Source organism: Rattus norvegicus, chromosome 2 (assembly GCF_021556685.1).
Source record: "Rattus norvegicus strain SHRSP/BbbUtx chromosome 2, alternate assembly SHRSP_T2T, whole genome shotgun sequence".
Classification (NCBI taxonomy): Eukaryota; Metazoa; Chordata; class Mammalia; order Rodentia; family Muridae; genus Rattus; species Rattus norvegicus.
The window spans coordinates 22,842,315-22,863,048 of NC_141535.1; the positions used below are offsets into that span (position 1 = coordinate 22,842,315).

The 20,734-nt window shown below is 38.3% G+C and overlaps 1 protein-coding gene across 2 annotated transcripts in view; it reads right to left on the reverse strand.

Annotated features, from left to right (window-relative positions):
• Xrcc4 (X-ray repair cross complementing 4) overlaps positions 1-20,734 on the reverse strand; it is a 234,014-nt gene that overhangs the window by 201,949 nt on the left and 11,331 nt on the right. For both annotated transcript variants that reach the window (XM_087621642.1, NM_001006999.1), the window contains 2 exon segments: positions 19,254-19,402; positions 6,077-6,252 (listed from right to left, as the gene is read on the reverse strand). In XM_087621642.1, coding sequence (XP_087477768.1) covers positions 6,077-6,252; positions 19,254-19,392 — 315 coding nt within the window. In that variant the 5' untranslated portion in view covers positions 19,393-19,402.

A 20,734-nucleotide genomic window follows, 5' to 3' on the forward strand; every position in this document is an offset into this window, starting at 1 on the left:
CTGAGGCTCAAGTTTGCTCGTGGGGTGTTGCTTATGAGCTCTCCTTGAGGGCAGCAACCAGGAGGACCTGGACCGCCCTTTCCGGAGCCCCAGTGCACCAGGGTCTCAGATGGCGTTTGGTGTTTTCCTCTGGAGTCAGAAATGTGGGCAGAGTGTAGTCTCTTCAGGTTTCCCAGGCGTGCCTGCCTCTCTGAGGGTTTAGCTCTCCCTCCCACGGGATTTGGGTGCAGAGAACTGTTTATCTGGTCGGTCCCTTCAGGTTCTGGCGGTGTCTCAGATGCAGTGGACCTTCTGCTCCTGTGCCCTTTCTACGGGAACCCAGAGGCCGTATACAGTTTCCTCTTGGGCCAGGGATGTGGGCAGGGGTGGGCAGTGTTGGTGGTCTCTTCCGCTCTGCAGTCTCAGGAGTGCCCACTTGTCTGGGCAGTGAGCTCTGTCTCCCATGGGGTTTGGGAGCAGTGAGCTGGGGGCAGGGATCCGCGAGGTAGCCTGAACTTTCCTCTTAACATCACTTTCGTTGTGTCACATAAGTTTAGGTGTGTTGTATATTCATCTTCATTGAAATCTGCAAAGTCTTTCATTTCTTTCTTTATTGCTGCTTTACCCACATACCATTTAGTATAGAGTTGTTCAGTTTCCATGAGATTGTAGACTTCTCTTATATCGGTTGTTGAAATAAAGCTTTAGAGCATGACAAATACAGAGATAAATGTTAGTAGCAAACCATTGAACTGAAAATGGGCTCCCTGTTGGAGGGGTTAGAGAAAGGATTGAAGAAGCTGAAGGGGCTTGTAACTCCATATTGTTGGTTGCAACAATAGCAACCAACCAGAGCTCCCAGGGACTAAACCACTACCCAAAGATTATACATGGACTGAACCATGGCTTCAGCTGCAAATGTAGCAGAGGATGGCCTTGTTGGGCACCAATGGAAAGAGAAGCCCTTGGTCCTGCCAAGGCTGGAAGCCCCATGGTAGGGGAATGTCAGGGCAGGGAGGCGGGAAGGGGGATGGTTTGGGAGGGGGAACAACCTTATAGAAAGGGTGGGACAGGGGACTTATGGAAGGGAAAGGGAATAACATTTGAAATGTCAATAAAAAGTATCCAATAAAAAAAGAAATATAGCTTTAATCCATGCTGGTGTGACAAGGTGTTATTTCAATTTTCTTATACCTATTTACTTGCTTTGGAACTGAGTATGTAGTCAATTTTGGAGAAAGTTCCATTAGGTACTGAGAAAAAGTCAGACAGGCAGGCAGGCAGGCAGGCAGGCAGACAGACAGACAGACAGACAGAGGTGTGTGTGTGTGTGTGTGTGTGTGTGTGTGTGTGTGTGTGTGTGTGTTTAGGTTTTGTTTGCATGATCTGCCTGTTGGTAAGATGAGATTCCATCTTATCTTACACCTTTCACAATAGCCAAGATCAACAACACAAGTGGTAGCTCATGGTCGGAGGATGTGGAACAAAGAACACTCCTCTACTATTGGTTGGGGTGCAAACTTGTAGAACCACTTTGGAAATCAATATAACAGCTCCTCAAAAAAATTATTAATCTATCCACCTCAAGACCATGCAATACCACTCTTGGGAGTCTGTCCATAGGACATTCCATCCTACCACAAGGACATTTATCAACTATGTTCATACAGTCTTTATTCACATAATAGTCAGAAAATAGAAAAAACCCAGGTTGTCCTCAATTAAAGAGTGGATAACGAAAAAGTGGTACATTTACAGAATGTAGTATTACTCAACGAGTAAAAAATGACATCATGAAATTTGCAGGCAAATGGATGGAAGTAGGAAAAATCATCCTGAGTGGGTTAGCCAAGACCCTGAAAGACAGATGTGGTATGTACTCATATATAAGTAGTTATTAGCTATTAAGTAAAAGTTCTATAATCCATAGACCTACCAATACTAAGTAACAAGGAGGGCTGAAGGAAGGACACACGGATTTCCCTGGGAAGAAATAGAATAGATTTTTGTGGGTGGACATTGAGTGGGTGTAGATAGGAACGGGAGGGTTCAGGTGGGGGGTTGGGGAGTTGACCAATAGAGTACAGGGAAATATGACTGTATATGGAGGGCAGGGGCAATCCACATGGAAACTCCCTGGAATCTATGATTTAGATACTAGCAAGGGTTCCTAGTAATGGAATATTCAGAGTCTGAATCGGCTCTCCTCTGACACCAGACAAGGATTCCAGGGGTGGGTCTAAGACACAAACCCAGCCACAAAAGCCTTCCACCTACTAATGTGTCTTGTCTGCAAGATGTGCTGGGACAATGATGGTGCAGAACTTGGATCAGTGGTCAACCAATGATGCTCAGGAATCAGGCTGAATATTCCAGACACCTCAAATAGAACCAAACATATGTGGAAAAAAAGTCAATAAAATGGCTCTCAATGATATTCTGCTACACTCATGATTAGTGCCTAGCCCAATTGTCATCTGGCAGGATTCATCTAGCAACTGATGAGAGCAGAAGAAGAAACTAATAGTCAAACATTAGGGAGCTTGGGGAACACTACAAAGTAGCAATCATGGAGTCTGCATAGATGTATGCTAGGTTGTCTGACTACATGTTATTGTTGGGTAGCTTGGTGTTCTTGTAGGCCTCCTAAGAGTGCAAGTTGGAGGTATCTGACTCTTCTTCCTGCTGTTGGGACCCTTGTCTCCCTACTGGTTTGCCTGGTCCAGCCTTGACATGAGGGTTTCTACCTAGTCTTATTCTAACTCATTATGATATATGCGGCTTATATCCCGGGGAGACTGTTCTTTCCTAAAGGGAAACAGAGGAATTGTAGATGTGGGTGAGAAAGGAGGTGGGGGAAAGAGGCTGGGAAAAGTGGAAGGAAGGGAACTGCAGACATATGTATAAAAGAAGAAAAATAAACAGTTATAATTTATTACCAAAATAAATCTAGTAAAAGCAAAATAAGAAGATAATTGTATTATGAAGATACAGTGTCAAGTGAGCAAGTGTGTATACCACACACTCAGCATGACCTGTGCAAAGCTGAAAGAATAATCTGCCAGAGACAGATTCGTAAAGATAGAGACATGGTCAACTGCGAGTGCTCACAAGGGAGTGCATATCAGCTTACTGTCCCCAACAGAGCTCTTTATTCTAGTCGGTATTAATATTAAATGAAAGTACCTATTTTCCTAAAAAATATAATCAGAACATATGCACATTCAAGGGATCAGTTATGAATTCAGAGCTAATCTCATAAAAACTGTGAACCCATTCTGTCCAAAGACCTGAACATCAACAGTTTATGTATCTAGGGATCTCCTTACACTGAAAATTGAAATTCTAATCCTCGGTAAAAATATTAATTATTTTTTCTTAAAAATGGGTCTTTTAAAATAAAAGTATTTTCTTCCCTTAATGGGGGAAGTAAAACTGTAAATTTCATACAATCCTTACATGACTTGTATGTTCCAAATGTTCAAGATATGCAGTGATCCTGAAAATATGACTTGGCACATGAAAGATTTGAGGAAGGTGAGAAATGTCTCAAACTGTGCTGGCGAGAGGGCCAGACCAATAGCAACTGGACAAGGCACTCATGGAGGTCTCTTTGCTATGGGAACAGTATTGTGTGGAAACACCACAGACTTTGGTATGTCTTTCTGAGCTGAATCTGTACGTTCTTTCCAGCCTTCTAAGTTCCAGTGGTCATTTTTTTTTTCTTTTTTTGGCAAATGTCAGTTATCTATGTCATTAAGGAAAGCATTACAAACTCCTTCACAATGCCTGGGTCATCCAAGTGCAGTGAACCTTGGAGCAGTCTGCCATGTGTGCACATTATTGCCAGCAGATGAACTTAAAAGACAGCATCATGATGAAATCAGTTTGCAGAACACATGGCACACTAAATGACTCTGAATGAGACTCAGAAGTCTGCCTGAATAAGCTTGCCACTGTTTCAGCTACATCTAGAAAGCTGACCTTAGCACAGAAAGGTTTATCTCATTTAATATTCAAAATTCTCTCTCAAGCAATCCAGGCATGAACAAACTTATCAACAATAAACCGTGTGCCAACATAGTAGCAGCCATCTAAACTGCACGGTGAGATTGAAGGTAATCTGTCTAGGGTCTCGGCACTCTGCTGAATCCCTGAGCATATTTATGTTGTTTTATCACTAGTAAAAGTTGAAAAGACAAGAGTCAAGGCCTCAGTTTTGATAAAGAGTGATTAATTTCAAGATAGCAAGCAATTTTCCAGGATCACTGCCAGTCTATAACTTATTTATAGCAAGACAACTGTAGATGACATAGGCCATGAGGAATTAAAGGTTTTCCCTCACAGCATCAGCAAAGCATGATGCACACGGAGCACCCAAGGCAAGCCCTCACATGAAGCACCCAGGGCAAGCCCTCTGAGCTTCCACCTGCCCAGCCCTCGCTTTCACCACATCACAGCTACCGAAAACTTCTCAGGAACTTGCCATGCATTATCACAAAATAACCAAAAGTGTTTAAAATAAATATCTGTTGAATAGAAAATATCATTGTTCTTAATTTGACCAGTTCTACTTTGCAATATGAGAAGAAGCAGGCGCACGTATAAGGGCATTTAATGTCATCTGACTGAGCTTGGACCACAGAAAAGAACATAAGTGATACTAAACTGAATGTGTCACTTCAAACCAACCTATTTTAAGCTATTATGGGAATAATCTCAACAGAATAAAAAACATGTATTGACAGTGAATAGAAATATATATTTTGTAAATGAAATTACAAGAGTCAGTCATTCTATATTATTTTCCCACAATATATTTGAAAATAATAATTTTAGTTATTTCTTGAAATACTTCTCAGATTGATAAATCTCCTGTACTATTGAGTTTAAAAGATTGTTTTAAAATCATTTAAAAATTAGATTTAACTAAAAACAAAACAAGCAAACAAAACAGACAAACAAGAACCAATTCCTTAATTACTATCAATGAACCTGATAAAGTTTCCTTTCTTATGGTGTGGATCTCATATGATTAATAAACAAAAGGCAAAAGTGAATTTAATGTTAATTTAATTTAGGGAGGCTGTAAAGAGAGTGAGCACAAACTTTTAAGCTAGCTGCTCCTTAGTCAGAATTGGTGCAGAAACTGAGCCATGTAGCAGATTATGTGGGTCTAGAAAGCACACAATCTTTAAAAGCTCAGACACAAAGCTAGTTCTGCTCTACTGTTTTTAAGTAGGACAATGTAAATCATGATTCCTTAATTATATGTATTACCACACTGAACTATGTTGTTTTAGAATGTCATATATAAAAGGCTGGAGAGAAGACTTAAGGGCTAAAAGTACCAGCTGCTCTTCCAAAGGACCCAGGTTCAATTACAAGTACCCACGTGGCAGGCAGCTCCCAATAGCCTACAATCCCAGTTCCAGGGGAACTGACACATATGCAGGCAAGGCACCAACACAAGTTAAAAAATTATTAAAATTTTTTAAAATAAGATAAAATTTCAAATATACTAGAAGAAAGAAAATAAATCAATTATTAAATAGGCAAAGATAAACTTAATATTTTCTTTCTAAAACTCTGTATTTTCCCAAACTTAATTTGAGAAAGCCAGGCTGCAATGGTCTAATACTCTTGTTCATTCGTGTAATTAACTATACAGTACTTAAAGTGTTTTAAATAGTGATGAGTAAATACATTTCCTAGTGTTTACTTTGCAGTGTTGAAAGAAATATGTCATCAACTTTAACTCTGAAACATTGTGAATGGTGAGAGGGCGTAGTAGGTAAAAGTGCTTGCTAACAAGGCGGACAGTCTGAGGCTATGACCATCACACATGGGACATGGCACACACAGCCATGGCCACACGACATGCATGCCCACACATGTACACAGACACAGACACACACACAGACAACACCCTCACAGAAACACTTCTTATACATATGATTTCCTTTATAAAAATTGAAGCATACTAACAAGGATCCCAAGCAATTTCTTGGTATTTATTTCTGAGTTGTTCCAGGACCTGCTACTGAAATGTGAAACAAAATGTATCAATGAAAACAAACGTGGAAGGGCTACTCACAGAAACATCTTTCAGTTCTTTCTCCAGGGAGAAATGCTGAGTGTCCTTGGAAAAGATGAACTTGTATGCACCAGCTGCTCCCGACTCTGGCACCAGTGCCCGTCTCAGCTCATCCATGTATTTTTCCTGCTCCATAGCCATGTCATCAGCTTCCTGTGCAATCTCCGATTCAGAAACTATGGGAAAGATTAATTAAGGAGATGAAATCAAAAGGTTCTATTAGAAAATATGGATTTAACTGTTACAACTACTTAACCAATATAACAGAACTTTGAAGAAATAAAATAAAATGTTTCCCAGTAGTTTTTTGCAGATACATTTAGTGCTGTTTATCTTTTTCCTCCCTCTCTTGTAACACATTCCCCTCTTCCCTAGGTAAGCACCCAAACTTCCCCCCTTTGCCCATTGGAAGCCCCTGTGTCCACTCCATCTCTTGAGCTCACTGTCTTCGTCTCTAATCCCCTCTGCTTTCCAGCTTCTGCAGTTATACCAGACTATGTACTCAGAATTAGGAACTGTGTGTGTGTGTGTGTGTGTGTGTGTGTGTGTGTGTGTGTTACAGATTTATGCCACGTGGGTAATAGTTCCTCTATGCAGGAATAACAGCTTACCTAACAAAAACTCCAGTGTCACAAAAGGGAAACCATCATGCTCTTGGTCAAGAGTTCTAGAGATCCTCCCAAAGTATGAGATATCCCAATGTCCTTAGCTGCAGTCCTACAATTTCCAAGTGAGATGCTATTGCATAACTTCTAATGTAGGACTGGAAGAACTGAACCAGTCCTGACATGGAGGCTTTTTCTCGGAACTAATGCCATTTCCCTAAATCAATATAGCTTCTAACTCTGTATTAAGTGCCTTATCTCCAAAGATAAATATAGTTCTCAGCTCTCATCAAAGAAACCTTGTTTGTAGTAGGCAGAGGCGTACTATGAAGATCCACAATCAGTAATACTGCAAAGAATGAGTGACTGTAGGGTCCACAGCCCCAGTTGATACATGTCCAACATACCCGTCCTCAGGAAATACCAGGACAAAAAGTTGGAAAGACAGAGATGAATTCATGAGGAAAATACTTCAAAATATAGGCTTAACAGGAAATTTCTGAGTAGGGCTGCAATAGTTCAAGACCTAACTGGGAGAACTACAAAAGGAGTACACATAATTACAGAGCTTCTGCACTAAAAAACTGTACAGAAAAATTGGGATAATGAGAGAAAGCATTTGCAAGCAATTTATCTCAGGGGAATTAGTATCCTTAAAATATAAAGGCTAAGAAAAACCAACTTTGACATAATAACCTAATCAATGTACAAATGAACTGAATAGTACTCAAATAAATTGAGAGAAAATGATCAATATCCTCCTAACTCAACGGGATAATTAAAACCAAAGCGACAATTAAACTCCATCCCACAGTCAGAATGGCTCTATTTAAGAAAACAAAAACGACACAAGTTGGTAAAGATGCAGTAAACCTTTACTTAGCATGTATATGCTGAGGATCAACTGGAGACAGGAGGTTACTGACAATAACAACAACAGCAACAACAACAACCATACAGGCCATAAGAAAAGAGGGCTATGGATTGGAGAGCATCATGGAATCTTAGTCAGAGGTAGTTGGGGAAAAGATGACCCTGTATAAACTTAAACTTATAAACTGTATAAAAAGAAACTTTTAAACATCACTCATAGGGGTGTAAAGCAGTGCATCTCCACTTCCCCCCAAAACTGCAAACAGAATAGATCATTCTAAAGCACTCTTAGGGTAAATACCCAAATGCATCAGTCAGTATAAAATAGGGACAGGTTCATATCCAGTAGTTACTATTCACAATAGACAGAAGAATCTGCCTGACTGCCTATCAGTGAATGAGTAGATTAAAAAAGTATGGTAAAGGTATACAATACAATAAAAGGAATAAAACAGGAGAGCAAACAATTAAGAGAAATAAGCTAAACTTTGGAAAAAAACTGCATGTTTTCTGTTATATGTGAAATCTAGATTTGAAAAATGTGTGCGGAGGAGAAAGAAGAGAAACATCAGAAAGCAGGAAAAATAGAATGAAGGTAGATATGATCAAAGTTCATTGTAGACTTGTATGAAAATGCCATGATAAAGACTTCTATACAAGTAATGTGCCAATAAAAAATGAAAACATACAATATGCTAATTTCACTAAACAGAAAGTATACCTATTTTAAAATATTTAATACATTTTAATAATCCAACTCACCTATTGAAAATTACTTACGGAACAAATATTATGCAACAGGTACTTCTGAACATGAACACGAAGACTAAACACACAAAAACTGTAGGACATAGGGAGTTCCCCTCTACATGTTCCCATCTGAGATAATGCCCTCAATCTGATCTACATATTCACTATGCTTCACCTCTGGGGAATGCTGCACATCATATAAAAAGTAAGTTTCTGACAGAAAAAAGACTAAATATCATCCCTCCTTTTACACTTTCCTTCTAAAATTATTGAAACAGTGAGCTGGGAGAGGTTAGTATATAGTCCCTACCTTTAGGTTAAAAATTAATTGGCTCATGGCATCTGCTGGAAAATATCAATTTTCTTTAGTGGTATGACAAAAGATATCTCAACTAACCCAAACACCTATATTAGAAAATCAATAAAATGATTCCTAGTGATATTCTTGTATACTCAAACATTGGTGCCTATCCCAGTCATCATCCGAGAGGCTGATGGGAGAAGATGCCAAAACCCTCTATTGGGTCACACCCTTAGAGATCAGAGATCCCTATGGAAAACGGGGAAGAATTGTGGGTGAGGACACCAGGAGAATATGACTCCCAGAATCAATTATGCAGGGCTTATAGGGGCTCACAGAGACTGAAGTAGCAATCATGGAACATACATGGGTCTCTGCTAGGTCCTCTGCATACATGTTATGATTGTTGGCTTACAATTTTTTGGGAGGGGGTTGTCTCTGATGCTTTCATCTGCTCTTGAGATCCTTTTCCTCCTACTGGGTTTCCTCACCCACCCTTGATATGAAGTAGCGTTTGTTCCTACTCTTATTATATCTTGGTATACTGTTCAATGGCTATCCCTGAGAAGACTGCTATTTTCATAAGGGAGATGTGGGGAGGAAAGGATTTTGGGAAAGGGGATTGGGAAGACTGGAGGAAGGAAAAAACTGTGCTTAGGATGTAATAAAAGCATACACACATATCATTCATACATACATACATACATACATACATACATACATATATACATAAATGAATGCAAATACATCTTATTCCAAGAGTAGTTAGCCAACACAAAATGGAGTACATGGGTTGAAAATGAGAAGGAAAAAGAAAAATTACACTAAGTTGGATGGGTAAGGTGATTGATGTAGATTTGGCAAAAGTTGTAGGAAAGTCATGAATTGAACTGAAAAATATGGTGTAAAATTCTTAAAGAATTGATAAAAATATTACCTAAAACTAATAAATAAACAAACCTTAAAATTTTGGAAAAATTTGATTCCATGTTTCCTATTTGATGAATGAAATAAAGTTTAAAATCAACAGAAAATGAATCCCTAATAACTACAAACCCATAAGATTAAATAACTCATTACTGATTGACAAATGGGTAAAGATAAAATCAAGAAAGGAATTTAATTTTTTTCTGGAATTATAAGACAATGAAAATACAAAATAACAAAAGCTCTGGGATACACTGTAAACAAGCTTATGAGGGAAATGTGTAGTTTTAAGTGCCTACATTTAAAGTCAAAGAAAATAATGCAAGGATACAACAAAAGTATAAAACAAACCGGATTGGGGATTTGGCTCAGTGGTAGAGCGCTTGCCTAGCAAGCCCAAGGCCCTGGGTTCGGTCCCCAGCTCCAAAAAAAAAAAAAAATTACAAAGAAAAAATACAAAAATACACACAATCTTGACTGGTTCTTTGAGAGAAACAAGATCAACAGACCCATGGCCCAAGTGACCAAACAAAGAAAGTGATGATGCAAATTAACAGAATCAGAAATGAACAAAGAAACATGACAATAGACACCAAAGATATTCAAAATACAAAGAAGGAATATTTTACAATCCTACACTGTATTAAATTAGAAAATCTAAAAAAAAAAAAAAAACTGGACAAGTTTTAGATTCATCCAAACTATCAAAGTTCAACCACCAAGAGGTAAACACCTTAAACAAACCCAGAACAAATAAGGATATCAAAACATTTTAATAGTACCTTCTAAATAAAATAAGCCCAGGTCAAGAATTCAAAGATCTGTAACCAGTACCTCATAACTTATTCAAAAATAAGAAAGAGCACTTCGGAATTCCTTTATAAAGTCACTATTACACTAATACCAAACAAGAAAAAACATTATGAAAAAGAAAATTACATGTCAATGTCCTTGAAGACAATTCTTAGCACTGATCAACTGCTGCTAAGAGACACCATGAGCAAGTCAGTTACATACAGAAGGTATGTAACTAAAGGCTTGCTTACAATTTCAGAGGTTTAGTCCATTATCATCATGACGGGGAGCAAGGTGACACACATGACACTGGAGCTGGAACTGAGAACTACATTCTGATCCACGGGTCAAGAGAAAAGTGAAGGAGGTGGGAGAGAGACAAAGAAAGAGAGCCCGAGCCCATAGGCTTTGGTACCTTAAAACCCCCTCCCAGGGACACACTTCCTCCTAATCCTTCTAATCATTTCAAAGAGTTTCACTCTTTAGGGACTAAGCATTCAAATATAGGACTCTGTGGGGTCATTCTAACTCAAACCATCACAATTATAAATGTGAAATTCATCAATAAAATACTTGGAAGGCAAATATAGGAATTATGTCAATGACATAATTTCAGAGGAGATTCGGCACTTAAGAAGCCAGAAGCACATCACAAGAACACAACACACAGTATCAACTAGGCAGGTTTCATCAAGGCTCACTGAGACCAAAGAGACAATCAGGAAGCCTATATAGTTCAGGCCTAAATCCTCTGCATATGTTTTTGGCTTTGTAGTTTGTTCTTATGGGACTTTTAATAGTGTGAATGTGGCCTGTTCCTTTACCATCACACACTACTGCCTGCTACTCTCTGGCCCCAGCAGTCTCGCTGCTTCTATGGCTAACCCTAGCAGCGACCTGGGCCACTCCAGCCACAAGTAATGACCACTCATCTCATGGTGACCTGTCACAATTCCCAGTAACACGGTAAAATCTAAATTCTTGAGGCTTGTAATTTAGAGATCAGTTTTCCATCAATAAATTCTCACCCCACAAAATGTCCACACAATAAACTCAGAGCCATTTGATATTGATATAAACTGCTCAGCTAGATAAGACAAATTGTCCTGTAATAATCGATCCTTATAAGATATTCATAGCTACCTGTGGCTACTTAAATCCACCCGAATGTGGGTAGTCCTTCTCTTTCTCCATCCTCCTTCCTCCCTCCTCCATACTCTCTTTTTCTCCTCCTTCCCTGCCCCCAACCTGGAACTCCCACCTACTACTCGCCCAGTGGCTGGTCCCCTAAAATCTTTATTCATTAGAGGAGGATCCTTGCTACATGTACCTGACACACTGACCTGCTCTTGGAACACTTTTGCTACTACTGGGTTGTCTCTTCTAGCCTTGATATGAAGATTTGTGCCTAGTCTTATTGTACCTTGGTATGTCCTGAGTAGTTGACATTCCTGGAAGGTTTACTCTTTTCTGAAGAAAAACCGGGGGGAATGGGTTTAAGGGAGAGGACAAGTGGATAAGAGAGACTAGGAAGATAGGAAGGAGGGGAAATTTGCAGTTGAGATGTAATATATAACAGAAAATTTAATTAATTAATTTTTAAAAAGATAATTTCAATGCTGACAACATATGGGAAATGGAAAATACTCATTTAATTTGGTAGGAAAACAACCCAGTATACCATAATGGTGAATGGTCAAAAATATCTAAAAGTACGTTTACAAGAGAGTGAGAAGCAAGCATGATAGAAGAGAGTCAAATTCCCAGTTCAAAAGGCCAGAGAACATATTCACTAAAATCATAGAAGAAAGCTTCCCTAACCTAAAGAAAGACAGGGCCATAGATGTACAAGAAGACTACAGAACACTAAATAGGTTGGATCAGAAAAGAAATTCCTCCCATCGCATAATAATCAAAACACCAAATGGACAAAACATTGAAAAAATATTAAAACCAGCAATGAAAAAGGCCAAGCAGCATATAAAGGCAGACCTGTCAGAATTACACCAGACTTCTCAACAAAGACACTAAAAGCCAGAAGAGCCTGGACAGAGGTCATGCAAACTCTAAGGAAACACAGATGCCAATCCAGGCTACTATACCCTGCAAAACTCAATCATCATAGATGAAGAAACCATAATATTCCAGAACAAAACTACACTTAAATAATATGTATCTGACAATCCAGCCCTACAGAGGATTCTAGAGGAAAACTCTAACACAAAAAGGATATCTACACCAAAGAAAAAAGTAAGAAATTAATCATCTCACAACAAAACCAAAAGGAGAAAATCATACACACCTAATAACACCTACAACAACAAACAAAACAGGAACTAATAATTATCTGTCTTTAATATCTCTCAATGTCAATGGACTCAAGAAAAAGGCATTGGCTAACAGACTGGATATGCAAAGAATCCGGCATTTTGCTGCATATAAGAAACACACCTCAATGGCAAAGACAAACACTACATCAAAATAAAAGGCTGGAAAAAAAAATCTTCCAAGCAAATAGTCCCAAGAAACAAGGGGGAACTGCTATTCCAATGTCCAATAAAACAGACTGTCAACCAAAAGTTATTGAGCAAGATGGGGAAGGACACTTCATATTCATCAAAGAAAAATCTCACCAAGAAGGTCAAAATTCTAAACATCTATGCCCCAAATGCAAGGATCCCCACATTCATAAAATAAACACTACTAAAGCTCAAAACATACATTGAACCCCACACAATAATAGCAGGAGACTTCAACACCCCACTCTTACCAATAGGCAAGCCACTGAAACAGAAACTAAACAGAGACACAGTGAAACTAATAGAGATTATGACTTAAATGGATTTAACAGATATATACAGAACATTCCGCCCAAAACAAAAGAATATACCTTCTTCTCAACACCTCATGGTAACATCTCCAAAACTGACCATATAAGTCACAAAACAAGCCTTAGCAGATATGAAAAGAGTGAAATAATCCCATGCATCCTATCAGATCACCACAGACTAGGGCTAGACTTCAAATAAACACACACACACACACACACACACACACACACACACACACACACACCCATAGGAACAGAACAACTAAACATGGAAACTCAATGATAACTTGGTCAGAGGAGAAGAAATAAAGAAAGAAATTAAAAATCTCCTACAAATCAACGAAGCATACCCAAATATATGGGACATGATAAAAGCAGGGCTAAGACAAAAATTCATAGCACTAAGTACCCTCATGAAGAAATTGGAAAGATTCTACAGCAGCAATTTAACAACACACCTGAAATCCCTAGGAAAAAAAAAGAAGAAGCAAACACACCCAAGAGCACTAAATAGGAAAGGGTCAAATTCAGGGCCAAAATCAGCCAAATAGAAACCGATAAAAAGAATCAACAAAACCAAAAGCTGGATCTTTAAGAAAATCACCAAGCTAGATAAACCCTTATCCAAACTAACTAAAGGGCACAGAGGTAGTATCCAATTTAACAAAATCAGAAGTGAAAAGGAGAGACAAATCAACAGAAACTGAGGAAATTCAAATAATCACCAGATCCTACTATGAAAGCCTATATTCAACAAAACTGGAAAATCTGGATGAAATGGATGATTTCTAATCCCATAAAACTTACCAAAGTTAAATCAAGATCAGGTATACTATCTAAACCCAAGGAAATAGAAGAAACCATTAAATACCACCACTACCCCCCAAAAAGAAAGCCCAGGGGCAGCACTTTAGCACAGAATCCTATCAGATCTTCAAAGAAGAGCTAATACCAATATTTCTCAAACTATTCCATAAAATAGAAACAGAAGGAAGACTACGTAACTCATTCTATGAAGCCTCAATTACTATTATACCTAAACCACACAAAGACCCAACAAAGAAAGAAAACTAGAGACCAATTTCCTGTATACATATCAATGTAAAAATACTCAGTAAAATTCTAGCAAACCAAATCCAAGAACACATCAAAATCCTCATTCACAATCATCAAGTAGGATGCAAGGTTAGTTCAATTAAAAAAAATCCTCCCCAACCCTGGATTTTTTCTTTTTAACTTTTAAAAAATGTTGTTTGTATTGCTGTGGTAAACAAACAAACATGAGCAAAAGCAGCTTGTAAAAAAAAAATAAAAAAATAAAAAAAAATCCATTAATGTAATCCACTATATAAACAAACTCAAAAGAAAAAAAAATCACATGATCCTCTCATTAGATACTAAAAAAGCATTTGATAAAATACAACACCCACCCATGTAAAAGTATTGGAGAGATCAAAAATTCAGGATCCTAAACATAATAAAAGCAGTTTACAGCAAACTAACAGCCAATATCAAACTAAATGGAGAGATACCTAAAGCAATTCTACCAAAATCAGGGACAAGGATGCCCACCTCTATCTATTCAATATGGCACTCAAAGTCCTAGCTAGAACAATAAGAAGACAAAAGGAGATCAAGAGGATAGAGAGGAAACGGCATGGCATTGGTACAGAGACAGACAGGTCAATCAATGAAATAGAATTGAAGACTCAGAAATAAACTCACACACTTATTGACACTTGATCTTTGATAAAGAAGCCAAAAATATATGGTGGGAAAAAGGAAAGCATTTTGAATAAATGGTACTGGTCTAATTGGTAGTCTGTATGTAGAAAAATGAAAACTCATCCACATATTTTACCTGCACATAGCTCAAATCAAAGTGTATCAAAGACCATGACATAAAACCAGGAGGCAGAGGGGAGGAGAGAGTTGGGTGGGTGAGGGGATGAGGAGAGGAAAAGGGAACAGGATCAGATTTGGGGGTGGGGGATAAAAGCCCAGAGGGCCAGCACAATGAATAAAATATGCAGCCTCAGGACCATCTAGAAATTAACACAGACCTGGGAGGTGAGAGACTCTCAGGTGAAATGCCCTACAGTGGGGAGAGAGAACTCATAGAGAGTTCTCTAGTTGAAAGACAGGGCATCAAGTGGAGGGATGGGGTTGTCATCCCACAGTCAAAAACTCTGACCCAGAATTGTTCCTGTCTAAAAGATCTGCAGGATAAAAATGGCGAAGAGACTGAGGGAAAGGAGGTCCAGTGACCAGCCCAAACTGGGATCCTTCCAAGGGAAGACTCTGAGGTCTGACACTACTGCTGATGCTATGGTTTGCTTACAGACAGAAGCCTAGCATGGCTGTCCTCTGAGACCCAACAAGCAGCTGACTGAGACAGATGCAGATACTTACACCCAACCATTCAAAGTCAGGGAAGCCCTGTGGTTGAATTAGGGAAAGGCTGGAAGAAGCTGAGGAGCAGGGCAAACTCATAAGAAGGCCAGGAGTATCAACTAACCTGGACCCCTGAGATCTCTCAGACACTGAGCCACCAACCAGTAGCATACACCAGCTGGTCCAAGGTCCGCAACACACACACAGCAGAGGACTGCATGGTCTAGCCTCGGTGGGAGAAGAGGTGCCTAAGAGACTTGAGGCCCCAGCAAGTGGAGAGTTTTGTTTGGGGTTGGGGGGTGCAGAACATCCTCTTGGAGAGAGTGAAGAAGAATGGGTTGAGGAACTGTGGGAGGGGGAACCAAGAAGGGGGCAATGGCTGGACTGCTAAAAAAAATAAAAGTAATTTTAATAAAAAAAAAATCTACAATTGGTCAAAATACAATGAACAAGTGATTGTAGCATGCCTATCGCCAATGATATACTTACAACAATCCCTACAACTAAGGCTCTGGGAAAACCAAGGGAGAATGAATGGACAGATTTCAAAGAGCCAGAAAACCAGGATGTTTGCTGGGGCATAGTGTCTTCTTTATATCTCAGTGAAGTGACATCCATGAAATCTCAATATTACAGCTGCTTGAAGACAACCTACACAACAGCAATGCCAGGTGACATCCAACCTGGACGGAAAGAATCTCAGAAGTCCACACTCCTGGACGAAAAACTACAAGCAATTTATGGGTGCTGGGAAGGGAGAACCAGTCTTCTCCAGGGAGGAGCCCCTGATACGTTATGCTGCCAGAAGTGGTCAGCCCTAAATCCACATACATATGAATAACACACAAACTCAGCAGAATATATATATATATATATATGTATATAAATATATATATACATAAATAAATACATGCATACAAAAAAGGACATGCATTTGAGATGGAGTGGGAAGGCACAGGAGAACAGTGAAATAGGACAGGGAGATGTATAAATGGAAATATAGGACTCATGTATAAAATTCTTAAAAATGTAAGTTAAAATTTATAAACTCAACATAACAAAAGAAAACATCTTATGTGAAAGGGAATCTGTCTTCAAAGTATGACAAGTATTCCCTATTTAAAGCATGACGAGCATTCCCTATTTTTAAACAGAATATGAGATTTTCATTGTCCACTCCAAAACCATAATCTTGGAAAATTAACTTGTTTCCCAGCTTATGTTTATGCTAAGACCACATCTGTATGCATTCATTGTTCTAAACCACTTCATTACAAGATGAGAGGACAAATAAAAATGAGAAACTATTCTCAGACCAGCAGAGACTCCACAGACATCATTTTCAGATTGGTGAAGACACACTGAAACAATGTTCCTATGTGTAAGTAAGGACTACACAGATTCATCCTATGCTCTGTCAGAGAGCGGAAGACACCACCCTTACAGCATTAGAAATATGGGTGGCCTCACATAGGAGACCTACTTACACAAAGGCCTTTCTTACGGGTTTTAGATTATTTCCATATAGTTAGCAAAAATCTTACGAGTTCTGTAGTATTAATTACATATAGTTAACAAAATACCTGTTTAAAAGATTGTTCAGAAATCTAAATATTTTATAGTAAAACATTAGTAAGGTTTTAATTAATCTTCAATATACATAAAGATATCCCGCAGCTAGGTGATATGTTTCTTGCTACCAGAAGCAATTATTTTACAAGGCACAGACATAGTGATCATCAATCATTAACCCACTTTGTGAAATGACCCTCTGACACAACACTGTAATACAGAAGTGACTGATGACAGGCCACATGATAATTAGGTCCCCAAACATTCATTAGATAAAGCATTGCTAATGGGGAAAAAAATCAGCAGGCTTAGTGTGGGGGAGATTAAAACAAACCTCACATCCTTTCCACTTAAATGAAAAGAGTAAAAATTACACATAATTGAAGGTTGCATCAATCAAAATTGAACAACAACTAAAACACAGGAAGAAGCATAGGAAGGAAATCTATTTTCATGTTTCATTTATTTAATTGTTTCAATATTCTTAATTGTGTAATGTCTGTAATGTACCATATAACATGTATGTAATAAGTCTTAAATAAAGACATGTTCTTATATGTGCTTATGCATTTGCCCTACTGGTTAAACAAGAAAATATAAATGGGTGCAAGGCATAAAATATATGTAAAATCTAAAATGCCATTGGATAATTTTGAAGATAAAATCATTACAGGGTATACTTTAAAATTCCATGCTTGAAATGTGGTCACTATAGGAAGCCACAATGTTCACACACCGCCGAAGAGTACAGCGAGAGACACAAGTCTGTCACATTAGATTACACTAGTTAGATGACAAACTCAAGACTGCACTGAATTCAGGAGAAGTATATAATGTGAGAAATAGGAGGCTGCACTTCTCATCTACACAGATGCTAGCTGTCAAATGATCAGTTTGTTTTCTTTCTTTCTGACTAGTTTTACATAGTTAAAACTCTCTTCTCTAATTATCATTGGTGTGTGTGTGTGTGTGTGTGCGTGTATGCGTGTGTGTGTGCGCGTGTGTGTGTGTGTCTGTATAAATACAGTCTGCTGAGTCCACTCAGTCAACCAAGTTCCACTCTGAGCCATTACCACGGTTTTAGGCATCACATTGTCTCTGCTTTCAAACATGACCTGTCATATGGGTATGCTCCCTCCATAGGGCAAATGTAGCAAATCTCACTTCACTGCTACCTGCCAGAAGCAGTCAGCAACTAGTATTATGTACAAAGAAAGATACATCTCAAGTATTTAACATAAGGAGTACTGCACACATCGTACTTTAAATCCTTTGTTTTCCTATAATACAAATGTAAACATTCCTCATTTGCTGCCACAAAAGGCAGATGAAATAAACAAATTTTAAATTTTCATCTAATATGCCATCCACAACTCTAGAAGTAATTGTGTTATGTAACTACAAAGAAAGGGTTTTGTTTTAATCCTTAAAAACATTAAAATGTTGGTATTTGAAAACAGCATAATTCTACTTTTTTAACTTTATGCGTGCCACATAATGAGAGTGGCATGCTACCCCCTGCACTAATGAGGGGCCCCTGCCATATGTTCTACATGACTTGAAGCAATTCACAGCTTAAAAGATCAGTAAAAATTTTTGCAAAAGCAAGTCTCTATGATAAAACTGCACAATTTCCACATACTGGGGTGTGGGTCTGTTTTGTTTTCTAAAACACATTACAAAAGCATTCAAAAGAAACTCAAGCTAAACCACTAGATGAAGCCAAAGCATAGCAGGAGAACTCCACACCTACGATCCAACAGCATCTCTCTCTTGGCCCCACAATCTACCTACTCTCAGCCCCAGGCTTTGTCCAGGTCCCAAGAAGAGACAAATAGTTTAAAAGTGTTGTTTATGTTTCTATAAAAAGGCCATTATAAAACTATGATTATGTTCAAACAATAAAGCTGACATAGCAGGCAGAATTAGCTACTGTACACAGTGACAATTCTGGAAAACAGCATCAACTATTACGGACCCATATGCAACATGGAAATGCAGATCATGGAACACTGAGTATTGATGTGACATGTTTCTATGAAGAAGCACGTTAACCTGAAGAGTACCAGAGGCCAGAAGAGCAGAACATTACTTAACTTTTACTTGAAACAGGATTGTTGTCCAGATTACCTTTTGCAGTCCAGGCCGAATGGCCATCCGTAAGTGTAATAACAAAACCAGATCCTATCGTCCCCTCCCAAGACACTTGTAGAAAGTAGGTTACATTGGGTTCAGAAGCCAGAGAGATTCTGCTGACTTTCCTTTCCATTTCTGATGACCTGTAATGAAACAGCAGAGTCAGTATATGAGAGGAGACTACAATAATCCAATGATGATACATTTTATCCTTGTCTTTCAGCTATACAGACTCCAAAGAAATAAAATTAAAATATTGTACAATAGAGCCAATCACTGAGGCTGGAGAAATGGCTCAGCAGTTAAGAGCATTGACTGTTCTTCCAGAAGTCCTGAGTTCAAATCCCAGCAACCACAAGGTGGCTCACAACCATCTGAAATGAGATCTGATGCCCTCTTCTGGTGTGTCTAAAGACAGCTATAGTGTACCTATATAGAAAATAAATAAATAAATATTTTTTAAAAAATTCACAGGATTGGGGATTTAGCTCAGTGGTAGAGCACTTGCCTAGCAAGCACGAGGCCCTGGGTTCGGTCCCCAGCTCCGAAAAGAAGAAAAAGGAAAAAAAAATTCACTGAACTCAGAAGTTTTAGTTTTGCTCGACAGTGACTCACAGAGTTTACAGATGAGAAAAGCAGAAGCTCTTAAAGGGCAAATAATCAGCCAAACTGATGGGCTAAATAAAATTACTATAGCAACATGAGCAAATTTTATATTTCCCTGTCCTCAGGGGTTCATAGATCTTCTCCTCTCTCAAAGAAATGGTCTCTTTGAAAAGCATATTTGAGATCTTCATCCACACTATATTTATAGTTATACATTATTCATAACATTAATTAATCAAACTAATATAATTTATTATTGTTTTCTAATGACAGCTGTTTGGAACTTTACAGGTTTTCACTATTACAAACACGGCTGGACTGACACTCTACAAATGCCTTTGCATAGGGATGGGGGTCATTCCTTCAAATAGAACTGCTAGAACAGAAGATATCATGTATGCAGTTTGGGTATTATACAGCCAAGATCCTTTAAAATTGTACGAAATCATGACTGATGTATAAAGGTCCTAAACAACTATTTCCCTTTTGGTTTATTTTAGCCACGTGGATAGACAAATTCTAGCATCATATTGTGATTTTAATTCAAACCTCTGATAAGTACTGGGTGTGGGACTCTTTACATATACTTATAAAATATGAATATACTCCTGTATTCAACATTGACAATGTTTTCACTTAGTTTCTTTTTTCTTACTGGTGTTATTAATCTGTTTTCATATCTTCAGTTTGGTGTCTATAATAAATATATCTATAAAATATAATTCATCAACGTAATTCGTCAAAATGCACTTATTTTGGTCAGTAATATGAGTCTTGCATTACCAAATTTGTTTTCAGCTTAAAGTTCTCAACAAATTTTATTTTCTGAGTTACACCTTGCTATAGCCTATGCACATACAGTTTTTAAT